Below are 24,481 nucleotides of genomic sequence, written 5' to 3' on the forward strand. Positions count from 1 at the left end.
ATGGCGCATTTCCCAGAGGATCAAGAGCCTGCTGTTCGTTGGTCTAGTGAGCGTGAGTATTACCCAGAGGGACAGTGTCCTTAAGATTCCTACCCCCAAGCTCCTAGTCATATTTTATTGGCTACAAGTAGACAGTTGGGAAAATACAGATAATACCTTGGGATGCTGATGTGAGCTGCGGGGCTTCCTGGTGTGGGAACAGGTGGTCCTTCAAATACCCAGGTCCCAGGATGCTGAGGACTTAAAAGATAATGATCAGCCCTTGAAATTGTACCTGGAAAGACTGGCGATCAGCGTAGCACTTTGAGGGTTAGCTCCTACTAGCAAATAACATGGCTGCTTGTTCTGTGCCAATTGAAGTGTCTAAACCAGGGGTGTTGAACTCAATTGTTATGAGGGCTGGGTATGGCATAAATGTCACTTGGTTGGGTTGGGCCAATCCTCGCCATCCCAGATCAGGAGCAGGGGGTGGGTGACTGCTTCAGCTGGCTTGCGGGCCGGATAAGAGCTCTCAAGGTGCCGGATCCAGCCCACAGCCTTATTTTTGACACCCATCTTCAAAGGCAGCTCCGAGCAACTTGCACTACACCAATACAATTTCTGTGTGATCAGAACCAGAGGCAAATTTTCCTCTCTAGCAACAGATAGAGTAGGCACAGCAACTGAAGTTGATATACTACAGAGGTGACTTGCCCTTCTGTTTTTTTTTTTATATATATAATTTTTTATTGATTTTTATAATAAATCCAAAAAAAAGAAAAAAAAGAAAAAAAATAATAATAGTAAAATAAAAAGACAAAAAATAATACAAACATAGATAGAGCGTACAATTCTGTTACACATACGTTGTTATACATATAGAAATATATATTACGCCCTACTTCAAAAAACCACCACCCACCACAGTGCCCATCACCAATGGACTTCCGATGGGGTGTAGTGACTAATAAAAGAAAATCACATTATTATACATTAATTAAAATCACGTTATACTATAATTCGTTAATTAAATTTTTAAAATCCGTTTTTGCCAATTTATCCCAATATGCAGCGGCCTTTGACCACATAATTTTAAATTCCTCCATGTCTTTACCATGTAAAGATGCTGTAATTTTGGCCATCCGCATATATAACCATAGTTTTTCTCTCCATTCTCTAATTGAAGGTTTAATCGTTTGCTTCCACTTTTTTGCAATTATAATTCTAGCTGCTGCAAAACTATATTGGCATATGACTCTATCACCTTTATCCAATTCTCTATTTGGAATGCCCAATAAACAAAAAAGCGGGATCTCGCTTGATTTTTACTTTAATAAGATTGTTAGTTTCATTCATAACTAATTGCCAAAATCTTCTAATTTTTTTACATAACCACCAACTATGCATAAACGTTCCTATATCAGTACCACACTTCCAACATAACGCTTTGTCATCTTTTTTCATTTTACTCAATAGAACTGGGGTTATATACCATCTATAAAACATTTTATATAAATTTTCCCTTATTTCATTCGAAATAGTAAACCTAAATTCATTTTTCCAAAGCTTTTCCCAAATTTCCAAATCAATATTATATCCTAGATCTCTCATCCATTTCAACATGACTGGTTTAATCCTTTCTTGTTCTAAGTTCAATTCTATAAGTACTTTATAAATCCTACCAATCAATCCTTTATTACCTTTCAATAATACTGTCTCAAAATTAGATTTGGTGTGATTAAATCCCAATCTATTATCTTTAATAAAAACATCATTTAATTTATGATACATAAACCAGTCTTTTAATTGGAGTTCTTCACGTGTTTTCAATATCCATACCCCATCTCTATAGTCTATCAATTCTCTATAAATATCACAGTCCAAATTTAAATGTGCACCTCTTCGCATAAAAGCTTCTATAGGATTTATCCAACCGGGAGTTTTACTTTCTAAAGCATCTTTATATTTATTCCATACATATAATAAATTTTTCCTAATAATATGAAAATAAAATTCCTTATTCACTTTCTGCTTCTCATACCATAAATAAGCATGCCACCCAAATCGTAGCTTATATCCTTCTAATTCTAATAACTTTGGATTCTCCAAGAGAATCCAATCTTTAATCCAGGTGAAACATGCCGCTTGGTAATACATTTTTAAATCCGGTAATCCCAGTCCTCCCGTCTCCCTTAATTCTATTAAGTTATTATATGCAATCCTGTGTCTCTCTTTACCCCAAAGAAATCTCAGAATATCTTTTTTCCATTCCTCAAATGTCTGTACGCCTGCCACTATTGGTAAATTTTGAAACAAAAAAAGCATCTTGGGCAATAACATCATTTTAATTACTGATATTCTTCCCCAGAGTGATAAAGGAATCTTTTCCCAACTTATCAAATCTTTTTTTAATTGTTGCCATTGTTTCACATAATTATCCTGAAATAAATTAAGATTATTATTTGATAACCATATTCCTAAATATTTAACTTTATATTCAATATTGAGTCCCGACTTTTTGGTCAATGTTTGTTGCTGTGAGAGAGTCATATTTTTAACCAAAATTTTTGTTTTTGCCTTGTTAATTTTAAAACCTGAAAGCTTTCCATAAACCTCCAGTATTTTGTTCCATTTGTCAAACTGTTCATTCGGGTCAATCAAAAAACATACTAAATCATCCGCATAAGCTTTAAGTTTATAATGATTTCTCCCTATTCTTACCCCTACTACATCATTAGATTTTCTAAGATTATTCAATAAAACCTCTAGTACTAGAATAAAAAGTAAAGGGGAAAGAGGACAACCCTGTCTCGTTCCCCTTTGAATTTGAATCTTTGGTGATAAAGATCCATTCATAATCAAATTAGCTGTTTGATGTGTATATATACTTTTTATGGCAGTTTTAAAACTATCACCAAAACCCATATATTCTAATACCTTAATCATAAACTGCCAATTAACATTATCAAAAGCTTTTTCAGCATCCAAAAATATAAAAGCAATTGGTGTTGTGTCTTGTTCCGCATATTCTAAAAGATCTATTACCACCCTAACATTTTGACTAATCAATCTCCCTGGTAAAAATCCAGCTTGATCATCATGTATTAATTGAACTCTCCCAACAAAAGGAGGAAAATATTTCATCATTTACGAAAATCTAATGCTAATATTATTTGCTTACAGGAAACGCATATACTCCCAAAGGATGTTGTGAGGCTGGAACATGCTAGGTTGGGTACTTTATTTACAGCTTGTAATAGCACTAAAAAAACTAATGGTATAGCTATGTATATATCTGCTTTATTACAACCAAAAGTTATTTATCAAGATATAGAGGGAAGAGTTTTGTTGTTGGAGGTAATAATTGGTTTCCAAAAGGTATTGCTTGTGGGAATATATGCACCTAATACAAATCAAAAGGTATTTTATGAGAACTTAGCATTATTATTAGCTGAATATGCTACTGAAAAAATGATATGGATGGGGGATTTTAATGGAGTTAAGGTACCTAAGCTAGATAGATCTGGGAAAAAGAAAAAAGCAAGTAATGAAGGAAAGTTACCAGGGATTTTTGATGTTCTTATAGATCAGTGGGATATGTTTGATGTCTGGAGGTTGACACATGGTAATAGGAAGCAATATACTTTTTTTTCACAGAGACATCTCACGTGTTCCAGGATAGATATGATATGGATGTCAGAGGGTCTGGTACAGAAGTTAGAAAAATGTGAGATTCTACCTAGGGTGCTCTCAGACCACAACGCGGTTTCAGTTAAAATTGAAATGGGAAATAGAGGTTACAAACCCTGGAGAATGAATGACTTTCTTTTAAAAAATAAAAAAAATTGTAGATAAATTGAAAACTGAAATATCAAATTATTTCATAGAAAATATCGATAAAGGTACCAGTGAAGACATAGTTTGGGATGCCGGTAAAGCAGTAATTAGGGGATTTTTAATTCAACAAAACACAAGATACTATAGGGAAAGGGAGAATAAGAAAAAATGTATATTAGATGAAATAAAGCAAGTGGAGAGATATTTAAGTAGATTGCAAGATAAAGAGGCTAAACAAGAACAACAAAATAAGATTAGAAACTGCCAACTTCAATATGAATTCTTACTTGCTGAGGAAATTGAACGAAAAGTTACGTATACCAAACAAAGATTCTTTGAACATGCTAACAAACCAGGTAAAATGTTAGCTTGGCAAATTAAACAGAAAGATAAAAAAATACCAATAACTCAAATAAGAAGGGAGGGCAAGATAACAAGAACTAAAGAGGAGATAGTAGATACATTTGTGAAATTTTATATAGATTTATATAAAAAAAAGTCAGTTTCAGAGGTAGAAATGGATGTATATCTTGCTAAATGGGATTGGCGGAAAATAACACAAGAAAATAAAGAACTTTTAGATTCTCCAATAACCAAGGATGAATTGGAGCAGGCTATAAAAAAAACCAAACTGAATAAATCTCCTGGACCAGATGGTTTTACAGCATATTATTATAAAACATTTAGAGAACAATTAATCCCCTATCTTTTGGAAGTTATGAATTTAGGGATGACAAAAGGTATTATTCCTCAAACATGGAAGCAAGCAAATATAGCTTTAATACCAAAGGTGAATTCTGATATATTGGAAGTTAAAAACTATAGACCGATTTCATTGTTGAACATTGACTATAAATTATTTGTAGCAATTTTAGCTACTAGACTAAAAGGAGTATTGAATCAATTAATACATGATGATCAAGCCCTTCTGTTTTCTGACAGCTCTAATAACTTTCCCTAATTCTGATGCTAAAAAGAAGCAGAGTTGGCTTTGTCAGCATACTGATTCCACTTCACACCAAATCCCCAGACAATCCAACCTTGTAGTTTTATAAGGGTATTAAACAGTGTGGATAGGGTTGCCAGCTCTGGGTTGGGAAATTCCTGGAGTTTTCGGGGGTGAAGACTCGGGAGAGCAGGGTTTGGGAAGTGGAGGAACGTAAAGGGGATAGAATGTCATAGAGTCATGTCATAGGGTCCACCTTCCAAAGCAGCCATTTTCTCCAGGTGAACTGATCTCTGTTGCCTGGAGATCAGTTGCAAATCCAGGAGATCTCCAGGCACCTTCTGGAGTTTGGCAACCCTAAGTGTGGAGGAAAAGAGTGAACATTCCTGGACCATTCCCATGGTAAATAGACCCATCACAAATACACTTGGATTTGTTTGTTGTTGTACCTGAATTGAACCTCAAGTCTTATTTTGTCTTCATAGGCACACTAGGTTATCCGGTATTTCTGGGTCATAACTCAGGAAGTGATACCAAAAAGTACACATTAGACATCCAGCAAACTCTGATCATGAACAGAATCCTCTACATTGCTGCCAGGTTAGTTGCTTGTTCCTTACTCCATTCCTACTTATAATACAAACCCTTCGGAGTTGGCCTTCTCAGCTGTTTCCCTTTTCTTTTATACCTGGCTGTTTCACTCGCCATCACTCCTCCAACGACTTTGGGTTTTTGTGTTGATTATGCATGCAGTTTCTGTCAAAGGCCGCCTCTCTCTTCCCCTGCATTTCCCCATGTTTTGCTTGCATTTTCAGAGACCTGTTTTATCTCAAAATTAAAAGCATGGGCAAAATGCAAGAAAACACAGAGGGGGAGCAAAGCAACCTTTGACAGTTGGAAACGGCATCCATAATCAACACAATGACCTGACGTTGTCAGAGGGGTGAAGGCGAGTGAAACAGCCATGTATAAAAGACCTTAGCTTTCTGTAACACAAGGCATGAGCGACACAGGGAGAGCAAGAACGCACTTACATTCAAGCAATTGATATATGATGGTACCCATCAGAGAGCTAGTGTGGTGTGGCAGTTATACTGTTGGACATAGTTTTGAAGACCTAGGGTTGAATCTCCACTCTACTATGGACACTTACTGGGTGATCCTGGGCCAGTTGCCCTATCTCAGCCTAGTCGGTCTCACATGTAGGGTGGTGTAGTGGTTAAGAGCGGTGGACTCTAATCTGGTGAACCGAGTTTGTTTTCCCACTCCTCCACATGAAGCCTGCTGGGTGACCTTGGGCTAGTCACAGTTCTCTCCAAACTCTCTCAGCCTCACCTACCTCACAAGGTGTCTGTTGTTGGGAGAGGAAAGGAAGCCGATTGTAAGACATTTTGAGACTTCTTAAAAGGTAGAGAAAAGCAGGGTATAAAAAACAACTCTTCTTCTTCTCCTTCTTCTTCTAGTTGTTGTCAGAGTAAAATGGAGGAGGGCAAAACAATGTAAGATACTTTGCCACCCCCACCCCCGGAAATAAAAGCAAGGTAGATCTAAATAAGCAAAATAAATAAATAAATAAACACACAAATAAATAAATGTTTCCAGTTTACTCTAAAAGGGAAGCAATGGATGACAAGTTTTCAAGAAGATTTCCAAACATTCCTAATGGTCATATAAACTGACCTTAATGGGTCTCAAGCTGCTGGGTTGAGGTTTACCAGATTTTCTCCTCAGCCTTGCCTGATTGCTCCATCATCCAGCATAGATTTTGTCTACTCGTGTCTCTGGATTCTGGCATTGCCTTTTGAATGGTTAAAAGGGATTCCTCCTCTCTCCTTTGCCAGGGGAAAAGTTGGTAAGCTCCAACCCGCTCTCTCTCCCTCTCTCCCTCAGCATTGCACCATAACTTTCTTCTGTCAGAGGTGAATTGTCCGAGCTTATCTGACCACCCATTTTACTGTTGTTTACAGGGACAATGTTTACACTGTTAAAATGGACACATCACATAAGGGAGAAATATATTTTACCAAAGTAAGTATTATGACGTAGATAGATGACCATTTCTTCTGATATATGAGATCCCACAATCCCCCCCCCCAAAAAAACATTTTTTTGTGTGGTGAAAGGGGAACCCTCTACCCTTTCCCACCAGCAGAAAAGCTTGTTGGATCTCACCCAACACCTGCTTGTTGTCTTTAAAATCCAGCAGCATAATGTCTAGGCTGTAAATGATTTCTTCCTTCTTCTTCTTTTTTAAATATTTATTCAATAAAATAAACAACAACAAAAAACATACAACAATCTTCATAATTTAAAATAGGTGTAAACTTAAAAATTTAACAAAATTTCTATATTACAACTTATTCCAATATCCTCATTCATTCTACCACACTGAATACACAGTTTAATCCTCTAAAATAACTAGACTATCATCGCTGCACATTATCCTTTCTCACCCTTAATTATCAGCTTTTCCATTTTATTTACAGCTCGTAACCATAGCTCATCTACACTCATTGCATCACCATTTTTCTGATGCATTGATAACTTAATTAAAACATATATTTCTTTAACTTTAACCAACCATTCCTCTATCTTTGGAGGAGAAAAGGGCAAGAGTCCAGTAGCACCTTAAAGACTAACAAAAATATTTTCTAGTAGCTTTCATGAGCCACAGCTCACTTCTTCATCATTTTTTGTTTCCAGTGTCTGGCAAAAGTCATTCTAGCAGCAGTTATCATGTGTATCCTCATACATCGTTTATCTTTAGTTAGCTTTGGAACTAAATTGAAAAAGAGTATCTCAGGTTTACATGGGATGTCAGTCTCCATTCCAACAGATAGGTATTTCACTATTTCAGTCCAGAACGTTATAGCTCTCTCACACTTCCACCACATATGTATAAAGTCTACTTGTTTTTTTATTGCAGTTGTTGGTACTGATTTCTTCCTTGAATTTGCAGAAATTGACATGGGAAACCAGTAACGCCAAAGTGGGGAAATGCATTATGTCTGGGAAATCTGAGGTAGGAAATATTCTTGACTGTTATTTTGATTGTTAATGTGTTGATGTGGAATGGCTTAACCCCCCCCCCCCCCGAGACTAATGAAGACAACTGAGTTACAATCACTGGACTGGATGTTTCCAGCATTGCCCAATTCTCCTCCCTGCTGTAGTACCTGTCCCACATGGCCTATGCCCATGGGGGTCCCATGATCCTCAGCATAGATTTTTGTTGGTGATTTAGGGGAGGGGCTGTGGCTCAGTGGTAGAGCATCTGTTTGACATGCAGAAGGTCCCAGGTTCAATCCCTGCCATCTCCAGTTAAAGGGACTAGCAAGTAGTGATGTGAAAGACCTCTACCTGAGACCCTGGAGAGCTGCTGCTGGTCTGAGTAGACAATACTGACTTTGATGGACCAAGAGTCTGATTCAGTATAAGGCAGTTTTATGTGTTCATGTGATCGGTCCTCTTCTTTCTTTCATCATTGGAAAAATCTAGCAGGATCCAACCTGCTCTGTTCAGGCTTTCTTTTTACACACCAGCTCTTGACTGCATGCATGACATTCAACCAATAACCCACATTTATGGAGATTAAAGGTTGCATGCTTTTCAACTCTGAACAACAAAGATGACCTCGGTAAAAATAAAGGATTGGATCTTACCTGCTTTTCCACTCAATCTCACCCTTACTGTAGATCTCATCCAAAGCAACTTCTCCCTGCCTGGTTCCTACATTGCCATCATAACTATTTTGGCAGCCAACAAGGGCTGCTCCACCATCTCTCACCAGGAAAATGCTGGTAGGGTCCAACCCACTGTTCTCACTTTTTTAATACATTAAAGAAAACTCAATGTCTGCCTTACTGTTGTGTGTGTCAAGTGCCATCAAATCATAACCGGCAACCACATAGGGTTTTCAAGGCAAGAGACTAACAGAGGTGGTTTGCCATTGCCTGCCTCAGTGTCACGACCCTGGTATTCCTTGGTGGTCTCCCATCAAAATACTAACCAGGACCAACCCTGCTTAGCTTCTGAGATCTGAGGAGATGACTGTTTGTTTATTATTATTGCCAGTGGAAGCCTGAAGCTGAGCATTTGCAGTATCCAGTTTCATTTTAGTCCTAGCAAGATCTCTTTTTCTATATAAGATGCTGTAATTAATTTGCTGACATAATATTTCTCTTTCTGATTTTTTTTCCAGGATGAATGCCATAACTTTATTAAGGTTCTTATAAGAAAAAACGATGACACATTATTTATTTGTGGGACAGATGCCTATAGTCCTTCCTGTGGGAACTATAAGGTATGTTTTGCATCCTTAAGCTTTTACTTTTAACCCTGCTGGATATTATGCTTTGAGCTGCACTCAATATTTGTACAGTACTCAATGGAAAATTAGTTTCTAGGGTTACTCATAGGGATATCCTATTAAGGTAGAGTTTGCAATTGAATGTTGGTCCTCTCGTCATCGGCTGCTTTTTACATAGATTCATGATCTATGGAGATACAATTAGTCATCTGAGAGAGGATCACACTCTGGGCTTTTGCCCCAAGTTTTCCCTTACTCTCTGGGAAGTTTCATGTAAAATCCCATAGATGTACTCTTGAACAACCCCAAGGTTTTAGGAACTTAGAACAAACATACCCAAATGTGCACCAAAAAAAAAAAAAAAAAAAAGGCTAACAGAGAAATCCCTTCAAAACTAACGCTTTGAGAATTTAACAAAAAAATTAGAAAACAAATGTTACTGTGGAGTTTATGATTTTTCTTTGTTTGTTTTCGGTCTAGTAGAAGAATGCAATTGGAGAAACAGACATATTGTAGAAACACATTCAGTTGTGCTTGTTTGTTAGTCAAAAGACACATTAATAGGTATAGGTAATATATAGTTTTCAGAATGCAAGTGCTAGAAGGGATCTATTATTTTTGTCTATACTCGTATAATTATTTTGTTAGCATGTCTAATTTTGCTGGTCTTTGACCGTAATAAATTACACGGATTATTTTTGTTGATTTGTTTCTATAGTTGCAGTACATGGGTACAGTTTTGCTGGAATTCCCATTGCTAGAGTCGCAGAAGTGCATATTTATGAGACTCATCAACATTCTTTGAAATTTTACAAAATATCATCATACTAAAATCCCTGCAAAAATGATGAAATGAATAGGGGAGATCTGCTTATCCCTAGGTTAATTCCAGTCAGTTGTGATTTATATTCTTCTATAAGATTTTTTTTTAATTACTCTATTGATTTCATGCTTTCCTGTATGTTCTCACAACTATCATTTAATCTACTTGCGGTCTGGTAAAGATAAGTCTGTTACTCTGAAGGTAAAGGTAGTCTCCTGTGCAAGCACTGGGCCATTGCTGACCCATGGGGTGACATTACATCCCAACATTTACTAGGCAGACTATGTTTATGGGGTTTGCCATTGCCTTCCCCAGTCATCTACACTTTATCCCCAACAAGCTGGGTATTCATTTTATTGACCTTGGAAGGATGAAAGGCTGAGTCAACCTTGAGCGGGCTACCTGAAAGTGACTTCCTTCGGGATCGAACTCTAGTCCTGAACAGAGTTTTTGACTGCAGTACTGCAGCTTACCACTCTGCACCATGGGGCTCTCTATCCATAGTTTATTATTTAACGGCCTTGTTGAAGATACACCAAAAGTTATAATCAAGTTACACCTAAATGCTCATTCTCATACAGGCGCTCATTTTGCACTGGAACTGGAATTCCAGTCTAGTTACCCTAACCTGAGATTTACAGGTCCTTCACAGGGTAGTTCTACAAAGTCAAAGGATTTATGTACAACACTGCTAACACAAACATAGTGAATCTAGTTATGGAATGGGAAATCCAATTAGTCTTTGTCTCATGTAGGACTCTCCCCTTATATTGAAAAAAGTGGAGTTTCCTGATTTGCCAGAACCCATAAATTTCTGGACTTGATTTATAGTTCACAGAACATAATGTATGCATAGACTATTAGCTGAGAATCTCGGTAAATATATGGGGCAGGCAAAAGAGTTGTTGTCCCCAAAAGAAGCAATTTAATTCTACAGTTTTTACAGTGGCTGGGATCTATCCAATTTTTTATCATGTAGTATTACCCAATTCTCTTCGCTACTAAAGGACCATCCCATATAGCTTATTGATATTATGATCCCATGATCCCCATATAATTTGGGGTGGTGGTAAATGGGACCTCTTCTCCTTGTTTCACCAGAACTGATGACAAGAACAGAAGAAAGAAAAAGTTGTATTGATTTCTGTGTCCTTCTAAAGAGATTCCGATGTTTTTTCTAGGTGCGAACTCTTGAACTCAAGGGAGAAAAAAACAATGGAAACGGCAGGTGCCCTTATAATCCCAAGGATAGCAATGTTGCATTGTTTGCAGGTAATAAACATGCACGCTATTTTAGTGTTGTACATTCTAAAGATGGTGCAACACATGGCATTGATCTATCGTGGAATAATGTGATGATGTATCCCATCTTCTAGGATTAATTAATAGACAGTAAAGAAGTTATATCTCTTGGATTATACCTCTTTGGCATTATCACACTGACCTTAATTTCTATTTATGTTTTACTGTGTTTTCTTTCATTGTGGCTGTGAACTGTTTTACACATATGCATTTTCAAAGTTGGTTTTGATGTTTCGGATTATTCTTCAGTTTGTGGACCTTAGGTTGGTTGGAAAGGTGGCTTAATATTATTCTAAATAAGTAGAATAATAAATCAATAAAAACAACTATATATGCTAATATGCCACTCAATGAGTATGAGACAGAAAACCGTAGCACATTCTATTTCCATTAAAAAGAGATTGTGCATTCTAGTGGTAGGATGTCTGATCCATCTTTCAGTGTCTAAATGTTGGGTTGGACCCTTTCAGCTTTTGCTCTGACCCCTCTGACCACTGAAAGGCTATGCCTAGGATCATGAAATCCTCAAGGACCAAAACAACACAGAACAAGGGCTCCAATTAGGAGGGGAATTGGGCAAGATTGAGGAGAAAAGATGGTTGGATCCAGTCCCAGATTTCCAGGCGTTGTCTCAGTTGTAAGGTCATATTGTCTTCTGTGAGCAATGCCCTCATAGTTCAAAAAGGTGCTGTGCAAGACATTGTATATAACTGTGTGTGTTAAGTGCCATCAAGTCACTTCCGACTCGTGGCGACCCTATGAATCAATGTCCTCCAAAACATCCTGTCATCAACAGCCTTGCTCAGGTCTTGCAAACTGAGGGCCGTGGCTTCCTTTATAGAGTCAATCCATCTCTTTTTGGGTCTTCCTTTTTTCCTGCTGTCTTCAACGTTTCCTATCATGATTGTCTTTTCCAATGACCCTTGTCATCTTGTAATATGCCCAAAGTACGATAGCCTCAGTTTAGTCATTTTAGCTTCTGTATATAACTAATCAACTGAAACAAAGGCCACTTCTAAGGGTTATTCTTCGTCTGAAAATAAGCTGTGACTTCAGGGCAAAACAAAACAAAATCCATAGATTGAAGGAGAAAAGTAACTACTCTTCTTTTTCACTGTATATCTCTTTCAACTCCAATCCCAAAGGTGGGCATTTGTATTCTGGCACTGTGTCAGACATAAAGTCACATGATCCGCTGATTTACCGGAGCCTTGGAACTCCCCCATTTCTGAGGACCGCTAAACATGATTCAAAATGGTTGAAAGGTAAGAGTTCAAAACAGGGGTGGGGGTGAGACACTTTTAAACAAAGTTAGAAGACTGCTAGTTTTTGTTCTGTGCTGCTTTGTAATCCAGGAGTTGTTCATCCTCTTGTAATTTTTTTTTACATCAGCCAGGTGACTATCAGTTTTTTTACACAGAGCACTGCTATGTATAGAGCGTGCTTAGAGTTTTAGCGCATTTGTCATGCAACATCGACATCCATCCATAAAAATAAAACAACAGACATTCTGCTTTGTTGCCCTAGAATGTTGATAGGGTTGCCAACCTCCAGGTGGAACAAGCAAAATATTCACCAATACTGTACAATGAATGCTAGACACAACTAACAGTAAAGGGCTCAAAGGTACTGTGACAATCAGTTCAAACAAAACTTGCCAATGTGTTGCAAAGTGGTTTACTGTGAAACAACAACCAACTCAACAAACGTGTGATGTGAAACACGTAATCAGCTGTGTTTAAACTGAAAGCCATCAGCCGTTTGAAGGTCTCCAAGGAGAGAGCAGCCGTTGCGACGCGTAAAGATCCTTAAGAAATTCACTTAAAAAACAACCACCAGGTATTGGCTAAAGAAGCCACTATTGTTGTGGTGAAAGTGTGATTGTTAATCCAGAAAACGCTCCCCTGCTGTCATAATTTATTGGATGAGATTCCAGGCTGTTATATTCCATTGACATATGAAGACACCTGCAAAGAAAGTATATGATTAGAACATTAGCCAACAAGGGTGAAATGTTAAATCTTGTAAAAAAAAAATTGTAGATACTTACCTTTAAGAAGATTCTCTTCATGTATGTCTGTATGTTGATTGTTTAAACACAGCTAAGTACATGTTTCACATCACACGTTTGTTGAGTTGGTTGTTATTTCACAGTAAACCACTTTGCAACACATTAGCAAATTTCATTTCAACTGATTGTCACAGTACTTTTGAGCCCTTTACTGTCTAACCTCCAGGGGGTGGCTGGAGATCTCCCACTATTACAACTTATTTCAAGGCAGCAGAGAACAGTTCCCCTGGAGAAAATGGCCACTTGGGCAGTTGGACTGTATGGCATTGAAGTCCCTCCCCTCTCAAAACCCCGCCCTCCGTAGGCTTCACCCCCAAAATCTCCAGGTATTTCCCAACCAGGAGCTGGCAACCCTAAATACTGAATAATGTGTGCTAAATCAAACAATTTCTATATTCTAAATAACCATGTTGTTAGGTATGTTTCAGTTTATTCAGTAGGAATTGGTGCCTTACAGAAATTTCATATAATGAGCAGGGAGCTCTTGCTTGTAAACAAGATTTGAAGAGCTAGAGTGGTGTAGTGGTTAAGAGCAGCAGACTCTAATCCAGAGCACTTGGTTTGATTCCCCACTTGTCCACGTGAAGCCAGCTGGGTGACCTTGGGCTAGTCACAATTTTCTCTGAACTCTCTCAGCCTCACCTACCTTACAAGGTGCCTGTTGTGGGTGGAGGAGAGGGAAGGTGTTTATAAACTGCTTTGAAACTCCTTACACTAGAGAAAAGTGTGGTATAAAAGCTGATTCCCCTTCTTAAAAAGAACAATTTGGAGATTATGGCTAGGATCTAAAGATTATGTTTTACTAACAGTTCCTCCTTTCTTTGGAGCAAGGAGTATTCCTCTGGCAACTAGAGGCTTCCTATTTGAAAAACAGGAAGAAAAAGGAAGAAGAACCCAACCTTAACAAACCAGAAACTGGGTACCCAAGCTTGGTTGGAAAAGATAAAATAATAATAGAGAAATATATTTTATTTTAAGGTACTACATAAGGATTAAAAACATTACAAACAATAAAACATGGCACAGTGGTATCTTATAAGGTTGATAGTTCTAATCTGGAGAACTGGGTTTGATTCCCCATTCCTCCACATGAGCAGCAGACTGTACTCTGGTGAATCGGGTTGCTCTCCCCACTCCTGCACATGAAGCCTGCTGGGTAACCTTGGACTCTTAGAGCTCTCTCAGTCCACCAACCTCACAAGGTGTCTGTTGTGAAGAGAGGAAGGGAAGGTGATTGTAAGCTGTTTCAGACTCTTTTTGGTAAAGAAAACTAAGGTATAAAAATTGACTCTTCTTCTGGGGATGGGGGACCTCGAGGTACAGCCTGGGAGGGAGAATCAGAGGTCTTCCACCAGCGCAGGGAATACGTAACTATCACACCCCCTTCCACCTGTAGAGTTTTTTTTATGTGGGATCCAAGCCCTTTTACGTGGGATCCAATGATATAGAGCTAGAAATGCTGCTTTTACCAATATACACGTGTGCATCTATAATGCAGAGGAAGGGAGGGAAGCATGATGTTTCTGAATGATTAGAAAGTTACAGCAAACCGTGTATGCACAACAGGTTGGATCCAGCCAGCTTTTCTGCTGGGGAAAAAGAAAGGAGCCCCACCCCTTTGATCACCACAAAAAACTATGCTGGGGGATCATGGGACCTTTTCGAAAAGCCATATGGGACAGAGGCTGTAGCAAGGAGAGAAACTGTATGAGATTGAGTGAACAAGATGGCTAGATCCAACCCAACCTTTGCCCACACATTGCTGCAGAACTATCATTAAAATACAGCCAAAAGTCCTCTTGTCGTTTGCTCAGATTTATTGCTCTGGTTATTATTCACATTTCTATGTCCATGATTTTCTTTTGTCTGCAGAGCCTAACTTCATCCATGTGGTGGATTATGGCAATTATCTGTACTTCTTCTTTCGAGAAGTAGCAGTTGAAGCCTATCACCCTGGGAAGGTAAGGGCCAAAAGAGAAGGGGGCGATAAGAATGGTGTGGAAATACATCAGAATAAGGGCACTGATTTGAGAAGACCCTGCCACTCATTTGGAAGTTTGGTTTAAATCAGGTATCATATTGTCTTGATATACTGACCTATGGATAGTATGACCTGATATACTGACCAATGATTGCCTCCCCCTACCCCATTAAACTAGTAAGCACATGGCAAATAAATGTATTTTAAAATAGTTGCAGTAAATAATTATTGTGACTGGTTAAAGAAACAGGGTGTTGTTTTTTTGTACCTAGTCACAGCGGGTGACCCCATAGGGTTTTCAAAGCAAGAGATGTTTAGAGGTGGTTTGCCATTGCCTGCCTCTGCATCACAATCCTGGCATTCCTTTGAGGTTGCCCATCCAAATACTTACCAAGGCCAATTCTGCTTAGCTTCTAAGATCTGATGAGATCAAGCTAGACTGGAGCTATCCAGGACAGGGGAAGGAAACAGAAACCTTTGGAAAATCTTCACCATGATAGCAGAAATAGGAAGGGTCATGGCTCAGTAGTAGAGCATCAGCTTTGCATGCAGAAGGTCTCAGGTTCACTCGCCAGCACCTCCAGTTTAAAGGACCAGGTGATGTGAAAGACTCTTTACTGGAAGGGGCTGCTAGTTAGAGCAGACAATAACTTGATTGACCAATATGGCTCAATATAAGACAACTTCATGTGTTCCAGTGATATTGGTCTTAAAGGTAAAGGTAGTTCCCTGTGCAAGCACCGGGCCATTACTGACCCATGGGGTGACGTCACATCCTGACGTTTAGTAAATAGACTAGGTTTATGGGATGGTTTGCCAGTGCCTTCCCCAGTCATCTACACATTATTCCCAGCAAGCTGGGTACTCATTTTACTGACCTCGGAAGGATGGAAGGCTGAGTCAACATTGGGCCGGCTGCCTGAAACTGACTTCCGGCGGGATTGAACTCAGGTCATGAGCAGAGCTTTGACTGCAGCAGGACTGCAGCTTACCACTCTGTGCCACGGGGCTCCTAATGTTGGTCTTATTCATAGAAAAATTGCATTGAAATGAGTTCTATACAGTCAGTGAACTCATCTCCTGAAGGCACATAGGTATGTGTGAGATATCACTTCGCTTCTGTAACACAGAACAACTTTTTTTTCTTGTCAGTTTTAGTGATGGTGAAATGATGGATTTTTGCTTTGTTTTACTTGAAGCAAAGAAATAAAGTTGATCATAGTGCCTTGTTCCAAAGCTGAATGTTGCTCTCCTTTCAATACCAAAAATGAAATTTCTTTATCTTTGCCTTGACCTTTCTTCTTGCTGCAGCTCGTTGTATCGAGAGTAGCTAGGATTTGCAAGAACGACATGGGTGGAAATATGGCATTTCTAGACCAACAGTGGACTTCCTTCCTAAAGGCACGACTGAATTGCTTGGTTCCTTCTACTTTAAATTTCTATTTTGATGAACTGCAGGCAGTGACAGACGTTGTCCATATCAATGGTCATGACGTGGTCTTTGCAACCTTTACCACCTCTAAACACAGGTAATCCCCACAGAATCATTTTCTCTCATAGGTCTTTTTATACATGGCTATTTCACTCATCGTCTCCCCTCCAACGACTTTGGGTCTTTGTTTGGATTATGCATACTGTTCCTGAACAGGAGCCCAGTGGCGCAGAGTGGTAAGCTGCAGTACTGCAGTCCAAGCTCTGCTCACGACCTGAGTTCAATCCCGACGGAAGTCAGTTTCAGGTAGCCGGCTCGAGGTTGACTCAGCCTTCCATCCTTCCGAGGTCGGTAAAATGAGTACCCAGCTTGCTGGGGGTAAAGGGAAGATAACTGGGGAAGGCACTGGCAAACCACCCCATAAACAAAGTCTGCCTAGTAAATGTCAGGATGTGACATCACCCCATGGGTCAGGAATGACCTGGTGCTTGCACAGGGGACCTTTACCTTTACCTTTCCTGAAGAGGTTGCCTCTCCCCTCCCCCTATTTCCCTACGTTTTGCCCACCTGTTGAGGGACCTGTTTTATCTCAAATTTGAAAATGGGGGCAAAATGTGGGGAAATGCAAGGGGAGAGTGAAGCGACCTCTGACAGTCAGAAACGGCATGCATAATCCAAACAAAGACCTGAAGTCATCCGAGGGGTAATGGCGAGTGAAACAGCCATGAATCACTAGTTTACTAGTTTAATAAAGGTGTTGTTTGCATTGGGTTTTTGCTACCTACATGCCAGTAAGAGAAGAAAAATCTAATGAAACATTCTTAATCCAGTACTCATGGGTAAGGTGCTGTTTATGTAATAAATCATAAGGAGTGATCCATTAATCATGTTGGAGTTTAAAATGGGACACTCCAACATCATATCAGAGAGAGTATCGATTTTCTTTATATTACATCAGCAAAGTATTCCATTTAGCACTGCTGAAGATGTGGTGTTCAGACGAGCAAGCATAAAGGCTCTTCAGAAACCCGGGGTGTTAGATTGCTGAAATATGGTGGAGTTTGCAGAGTAGGAAGGATACCTATGAACTGAGTAGAGCATACTCTTCAAGCATGCATTGTCGTTTACTAACTCAGTCATTCCTGAGAATCCGGCTATCATTTCCCATCTATCCCATAGTTTCCTTGTACTTTCCCATAGTTTCCTTGTACTGCCACTCCCTCCCCCAATCCTCATTTTTAGTGATACTTCTAGCCTCAAGTGAGATTGTAACACAATCCTTGCATGTTTGGCTCAGTTGTGATGGGAAGTCTTTCATGCAGCACATTGTACATTCAAAAGATGGTGCAGCACATGCCATTGATCTACAGGGGAATAATGTCATCATATATCCCATCTTGTAGGATTCATTAGTAAATAGTAAAAAAAAAAGTTGTATCTCTTGGGGGAAGCCTTTCCCCCCTCCATTTGGCATTCCCTCACTGACCTTCCTTTCTATTTATGTGTCACTGTGTTTTCTTTAATTGTGGCTTTTAACTGTTTTACGCATATGCATTTTTAAAGTTCGTTTGGATATTTCTGATCATTCCTTCACTTTGGGGACCTTAGATTGGTTGGAAGGGCAACCTAACATTGCTCTAAATGAATAGAATCATAATAGATGATATACCACCGAATGAGTATGAGATAAGAAATCTAACCACATTCTGCTACCATTAAAAATAGACATTGTACATTCTAGTGGCAGGATGTTTCTCAGGCAAAAAGGGGGAAAATGTGCTTCTAATCATTTTTGGAAATGTCCCACCCTAGCATCCCTGGCTCTGCCGTGTGCGCTTATCATATGCTTGAGCTTGACAAGGTGTTTTCCGGGAGGTTCAAACGACAGCTATCCCCATCGTCAATGTGGACTCCAGTTTTTGATAACCAGGTGCCCACACCGAGGTAATATCTCTGAAATGTTCTTTTATGCATGTGGATCACATTTTCCAATGGCAGAATGGAACTTTCCCACCTTCTCCCTCCCACTGATCTCCATGAAATGCTGTACCTGGGACCCTAAAAAAACTAAATGAGGGCCAGTGTGGTGCAGCGGTTAAGTGTGGTAGACTCTAATCTGAAGAACTGGATTTGATTCCCCACTCCTCCACATGAAGCCTGCTGGGTGACCTTGGGCCAGTCACAGTTCTCTCAGAACTCTCTCAACCCACGCGGAGGCAGGCAATGTCAAACCCCCTCCGAATGTCTCTTGCCTTGAAAACCCTACAGCGTTGCTATAAGTTAGTTGTGACTTGACGGAACTTTCTACCACCAAGAAACTAAATTGGAGGGGTGTTAATGGGAAGAGGAAATGAGTGCAAATTGCCAATTTAGCCTGGATCAAACCTATGACGTTTTATTGTTTTCAAAAAAACAGGAGATTTGCCATGAAAAAAATGTCAAAGTTAGCGACTTTTATAGAGGCCAGAATAAAGCAGAAGGAAGTGTAATTTCAGTTAAACCAAAGGTGATTTTACTACCTATAAAGAGTTTGCTCAAGTCAGGCAATAGTGAAAAAATTGTGCTCGATGGTCTACTTGTTACGATACGGACTACTTGTATCCCGGACTGGTCATGGCAACCCCAGTCAATGCGTGCCCCCTCCTCTCCAGAGCAAGCGGCAAACCAGAAGCCGCCTGGAAAGGAGCACTCTGTCATCCTGTGAGCAGGCAGTCAAGGAGCGGAGGCCAGGTCAACCCTCCAGTGAACCAGAGGGAGCCCTCCGTTTGCAGTGCCCCTGTTCCAGTGGAAGCCATATTGCAGGGAGCTGACAGCATGCAAACACCGAAAGCGCTTTCCCCCCCCCTGAGCTGATCGTCTTAATTAGCTCTGCATTAAGAGATGTTAAGACAAACAAATAAACACCATTCCTCTGGCTATGCAAAGGAGTGCCTTCCCGGACATCGCGATGTGCAACCGGTGTATGAACAGCAGAACCCATCAGCGAGAGCATCCTGATTCCCCCCAGGGTTGCGCAAACCAATGGAGACAGTATAGTCTACCAAATTATCATATCTCCCCACCCCGGCAGCTGATCATTAATCCTTTTGTCACCTTTTGTCTTAGCTTGGGAACAGCGAGGGTAATCTCATCACCCTCCCCCTCAGAAAATAGTATAACTGGGGTCCCCAGGATCCATACGTTACCTTAGGTCTTCCCTTGGCATCCTTGCCGTTACTCTGTGTGTTGGGCTTTGCGTAGCTCACCCACACTCTCCCCTCCCTGGGTGCCCCTCCACTCTGCCCCTTTTACCCAGTGTTTTTAGTCCACGGAACTTAGGACATCTCCTCTACAGGACAGGTAACGTATCACCTGTCATCACCTCCTGCCACATTGGCGACCGTCCCTCTCCTCCTTTTTTTTTTTTGCTCTTAGACTCTGTATGAATGTGATTTTATGATTTCTGTATGCTTGTGTACATAACTAATTGATCAAAGTAAAAACCTTTAAACTGAACCCAGTTGCCTTCGTCTTTCCTATTGAATCTCGGATTGGACTCCCGTAAACGTTGGTTAAATGATCCCAGGTTATGCCCACTGCCGGTTATTGAATGCTAATTTCCCCAAATGTTTCATAACCGAGCAATTAGGCTAACATATTAGCCCTTTCTACTCTTTTTCTCCATCCTTTTCTAAAGATCATATTCTAGGCAACGGTGTGGTTGAACTGTACACAATAAGAATGCCACCCAAAATTCTCCTTATCTGAATAATCCCTAGAGGCAGTTTTCCTGGTATTTATGTACATATGTGGAAAAAAATTAAAACATGGCAATACATGGTCATTAGACCTCTGAAGAAGGCCTTGATAAGGTGATAATTCATAAAGTCATATGCTGGGATTCTTCTTCTGGCGATGGAACAGAAAAGAAACTCACAGGAAATCCCAGCTTCCTACAAGAGGAGACAAGGAAAATGTGTGTCTAAAGTTCCACCAAGTTGCAGCCAATTTATGGTGACCCCATAGGGTTCTTCAAGGCAAGTGATTAAGCAGAAGTGGTTTGCTATTGCCTTCCTCTGCCACTGCCTTCCTTTCTCCCTGTTCAACCAGCATTCAAGCTGATTAGATCCAACCCATCACCTTTTGCTAGGCAACTTGAGCTTGTGGGGAAAGTATCTATAATATCTGTACAACACATGAAATAACTCCCTCCATCCCTTTGTTTTGTATAGGCCTGGTTCCTGTGCTGGCTCTAAACCTCTTGAAGGGTACACATCCTCCAATGATTTTCCAGATGACATTCTCAAGTTTATGAGACAGCATCATCTCATGGATGAAGGCGTATCATCAACAGGATCTCAACCATGGTTTCTGCGGACAATGGTCAGGTAAATATATATTTTTTCACATTCTTTTTATTTGTTCCTTTTCAATATTGTTTGTAGTTCGCCTTTGATACTTTGAACTTGTATAAATGTTTCTACCACCATTGCCTCAGAAAGGTTCATCTCACCACTAATTCATAAATCTTCCAGCCAGTATGGACAGTTCCATATGTCATCCCTGCTACAAGATGTCAACTCAGATATAACGTATTCAGTTGCAAGATTCTGTGCCTCTGCAATTGACATATGACGGAGGAGGGGCTGTGCTAACCAGCAGTCTTGAAAATGAAGGCAAACAGTTATATTATATGTGCTCTCCTTTTCTTACCAAGTGGTTCATTCATTATACTAACTATTGAACCAGCATGTTTTATTCAGATGTTTTTTTAGACAACTGTAAATTGGTATCTTACCTGTTTTACTTGTGCTGGTCATTGACTGTAATAAAATTTCTATTCTATTCTATTCACCATTGCCTCACAATCAGAGGTCTAAAAACTAGGGGCAGGAAATAAGAAATTGTGTGCTTTCACACATGCCAAATAATGCACTTGGCAATCCACTTTCAATGCACTTTGCAGCTGGATTTTCCTGTGTGAAACGGCAAAATCCGCTTGCAACTGATAGTTAAAGGGCATTGAAAGTGCATTATTCAGCATGTGTGAAAGAGCCCTATGAAAGGCCCTTGCTCCTTGCTCCTAAATTTTGGGTCTCTTCTTGACTTCCCTTCAAAGTTATTGAACAATATATAACATACAACTCACTGTTGTGGTAGCTTCCCTCTTGGCTCAGCCTAAGACTGATTTTGTACTGTGTGAAAATATTTATTATGTGTCTTTCCATTATCCATAACTAGAAAGTTGTGTTTGTATGAATGGCTATATTGTGTTTATAACGTTGTTAAAGAAGTAGGAAGAAACACAAAGCATATGACAGATAATGTAGGATTTTAAACTGTAATGCTGTCAATCCAGGTACCGGCTCACAAAAATTGCAGTTGATGTTTCTGCCGGACCCAAAAAGGACCGGGTGGTGGTTTTCCTTGGAACACAGATGGGAATACTTTTGAAGGTCATGGATACATCAGGAGCGAATGCTTTCCTAAGTAGCAGTGTTTTCCTGGAGGAGATAAGTGTCTACAATCCTCAAAAGTGTGTATCATTTGTTTCTCTTGCTTATTTTTTTAAATAAGAAAAATTTAAATTTAAAGTCAACAAACAGAAGTCAACAAACACCACGAAAGAAGTGGCTGAAACCTGAGAAGGTCAAGAAATATGACTTCTAAGAACCTCAGTATTCTGAGAAAACCTTCATTACTGTTCATACCAGGGAAGTGCTGGTTTGAATCAGGGGTCGTAGTAGGACTGAGAAGTTCAGGGAGGTCCCTGCCCTCTCCAACTAAGCTACCTCTGCCCTTGCTTGTTTTTCTGACCTGTGCCCCCTAATATTTATTCTATGAAATGTTCATAATAATCAAGTGTTATAGCACTGATTCTTTTTCTTTCTTTTTTTAAAATTAGGTGCCAATATAAAGGCGAGCATGACAAAAGAATTGTGAGCATGCAGTTGGACAAGCCATCTGGTTCCCTTTATGTCGCATTCAGACACTGTTTAATAAAGGTGCCACTGGGAAGGTGTGAGCTTCACGGCAAGTGTAAGAAGTAGGTCATTCATGAGATCTTTTTTTCTTTCTTTCACTGTCATCCTTTTCTCAAACATCACACCTAGTATGGATGGTACATGTGAAGAACTCTAGAATGACCCACATGTGTCTCCTCCATTAAGGGCTTGCATAGCTTCTCGAGATCCATACTGTGGATGGATGAAGAAAAGCCAGGAATGCAAATACCTCAGACCTGGAGATCGGTAAGTCATCACTGTAATGGGGAATGCAATAACAGTGCGATTCTATGGAGCGTCACTCCAGTCGAAGCCCAAGTACATGATGGCTAAATTAGGAAAATGAAGCCAAGTAACCCCATTTAACAGTCAATGCTTTTCTAGTAGCACATAATAGTTTTACAAGCAGGGGATCCATGAGGACTTGCAGGGGGCATCTCATTTTCACCTCCCCTACTTCCTAATTTTCTTTCCTGAAAACCCGCTTTCTGCTTCCTCTCTCCTTCTCACCCACCAGACAACTTACTTTTATCTTCCCCCCTGTCTTCACTTTTCCTTCATTGCCTCCCCCTGGCAGCCTGTCCCCAGGAAAAGTCTGTCCGAGGGTGAAAACACATGGTCGCTTTATTCTCCTTTAATCCCTGTTTTAGCCAGGATCGAACTCACATTAGGCGAAACGCATGCGTTCGATCCAGGCTGAATCCTGGCTGAAACAGGGATTAAAGGAGGATAAAGCGACCATGCGTTTTCGCCCCCAGTTGCACAGTGTAGGCCATTGGGCTGGGCTGGGCCCAGTTGTATAATGGAAACCTGCAAGGACTTGTGGGGGCATCTAATTTCCCCCTGTGTCTCCTTCACCACACTATTTCCTCTTTCCCTCCTCCTGGCAGCCCCTAGATCTTTAATTTCTCTGGTTTCCTTCCCTCTTTCAAATCTACCAACCAACCTATTTTTATCTGCCCCCCATCTTCAGCTATATGTATTATTTATTCATATATTTCCTATCTTTCCACCCAATGAGGAACCAACACATCATTCTCCCAAAGTCACCAGTGGCTAGCTCAAAATCACCAGTGAACTTCCATGGCAGAGCTAAATTATGAATCTGGGTCTCCCAGGTGTTAATCTGAAATTCTTTCCACTGTGATACACTGGCTTTTGTGGGATGGATGCCGTTAAAAGTAGCAAGCATCCGGGTCTGGGTCCAGCCCTGTATCTTCCCTTCATTCTGTCAGCCAGGTGTGATGGTGTTCTGGGACTAGTGAGTCCAGAAATTCACAGTTACCTTTCTTTCTATCGTTTAGCCAGGCATTTGAGCAGGACGTTGAGCTTGGCAATGTAAATGGTCTTGGCGACTGTTAAAAAAAGTAAGTACAGTGCTTGTCTTCTTTCTGTTATTGTCCATGAGTGTCTGTAAACAATTGTCACCATGCTGCTGATTTTTATTTCCCGTAACTGCATTTATAGCACAAAAAGGCTTTTCTGCTTTCTTAGTTCCCGACATTACCGCATCATATTGTCCAGCCTGTCCACACTACATTATGGAGTGTGTGCTGTATTGGAAAGATTTGGTTGGCTCATTGGAAACACAAATACAAATATGATTCATTCTGTAACCCCCAAGAGAGGAAGGCCTTGGTCATTGTTCCTCCTATGATGGAGAGTCTAAGTGTTCCAGCTAGAAGATGGAAACATGCACACACAAAAAATACCCTAAAATTAAATGATTGTCCAAGAATGAAAGAAAATGCAGAAGGAAAATAACAAATTTCTAATTTGGTTTTGGCTATTCCAGAGACTAGGGGGTAGGGCTGTCA

At 40.0% G+C, this 24,481-nt stretch overlaps 1 protein-coding gene across 1 annotated transcript; it reads left to right on the top strand.

The window, feature by feature from the left end:
• LOC130490771 (semaphorin-6A-like) lies at positions 1-24,026 on the top strand. The gene is made up of 15 exons (XM_056864577.1): positions 1-52; positions 5,248-5,362; positions 6,730-6,790; positions 7,722-7,784; positions 8,964-9,065; positions 11,076-11,166; positions 12,342-12,461; positions 15,140-15,228; positions 16,560-16,777; positions 18,493-18,624; positions 20,892-21,047; positions 22,019-22,195; positions 22,565-22,705; positions 22,830-22,910; positions 23,969-24,026. Exons 1-15 carry the CDS (start codon positions 1-3, stop codon positions 24,024-24,026), a joined length of 1,656 nt encoding a protein of 551 aa, XP_056720555.1.
• Positions 24,027-24,481: the final 455 nt, after the last annotated feature.

The sequence above is a fragment of the Euleptes europaea genome, chromosome 18 (assembly GCF_029931775.1).
Source record: "Euleptes europaea isolate rEulEur1 chromosome 18, rEulEur1.hap1, whole genome shotgun sequence".
NCBI classification, from domain to species: Eukaryota; Metazoa; Chordata; class Lepidosauria; order Squamata; family Sphaerodactylidae; genus Euleptes; species Euleptes europaea.

Bases quoted from the DNA above. Each gene is read 5' to 3' on its own strand.
- LOC130490771 (XM_056864577.1), top strand. From the start codon at position 1: ATGGCGCATTTCCCAGAGGATCAAGAGCCTGCTGTTCGTTGGTCTAGT. The intron at 5,363-6,729 runs GTTAGTTGCTTG...TGTTGTTTACAG, and splicing joins ATCCTCTACATTGCTGCCAG to GGACAATGTTTACACTGTTA. The intron at 11,167-12,341 runs GTAATAAACATG...CCAATCCCAAAG, and splicing joins CAATGTTGCATTGTTTGCAG to GTGGGCATTTGTATTCTGGC.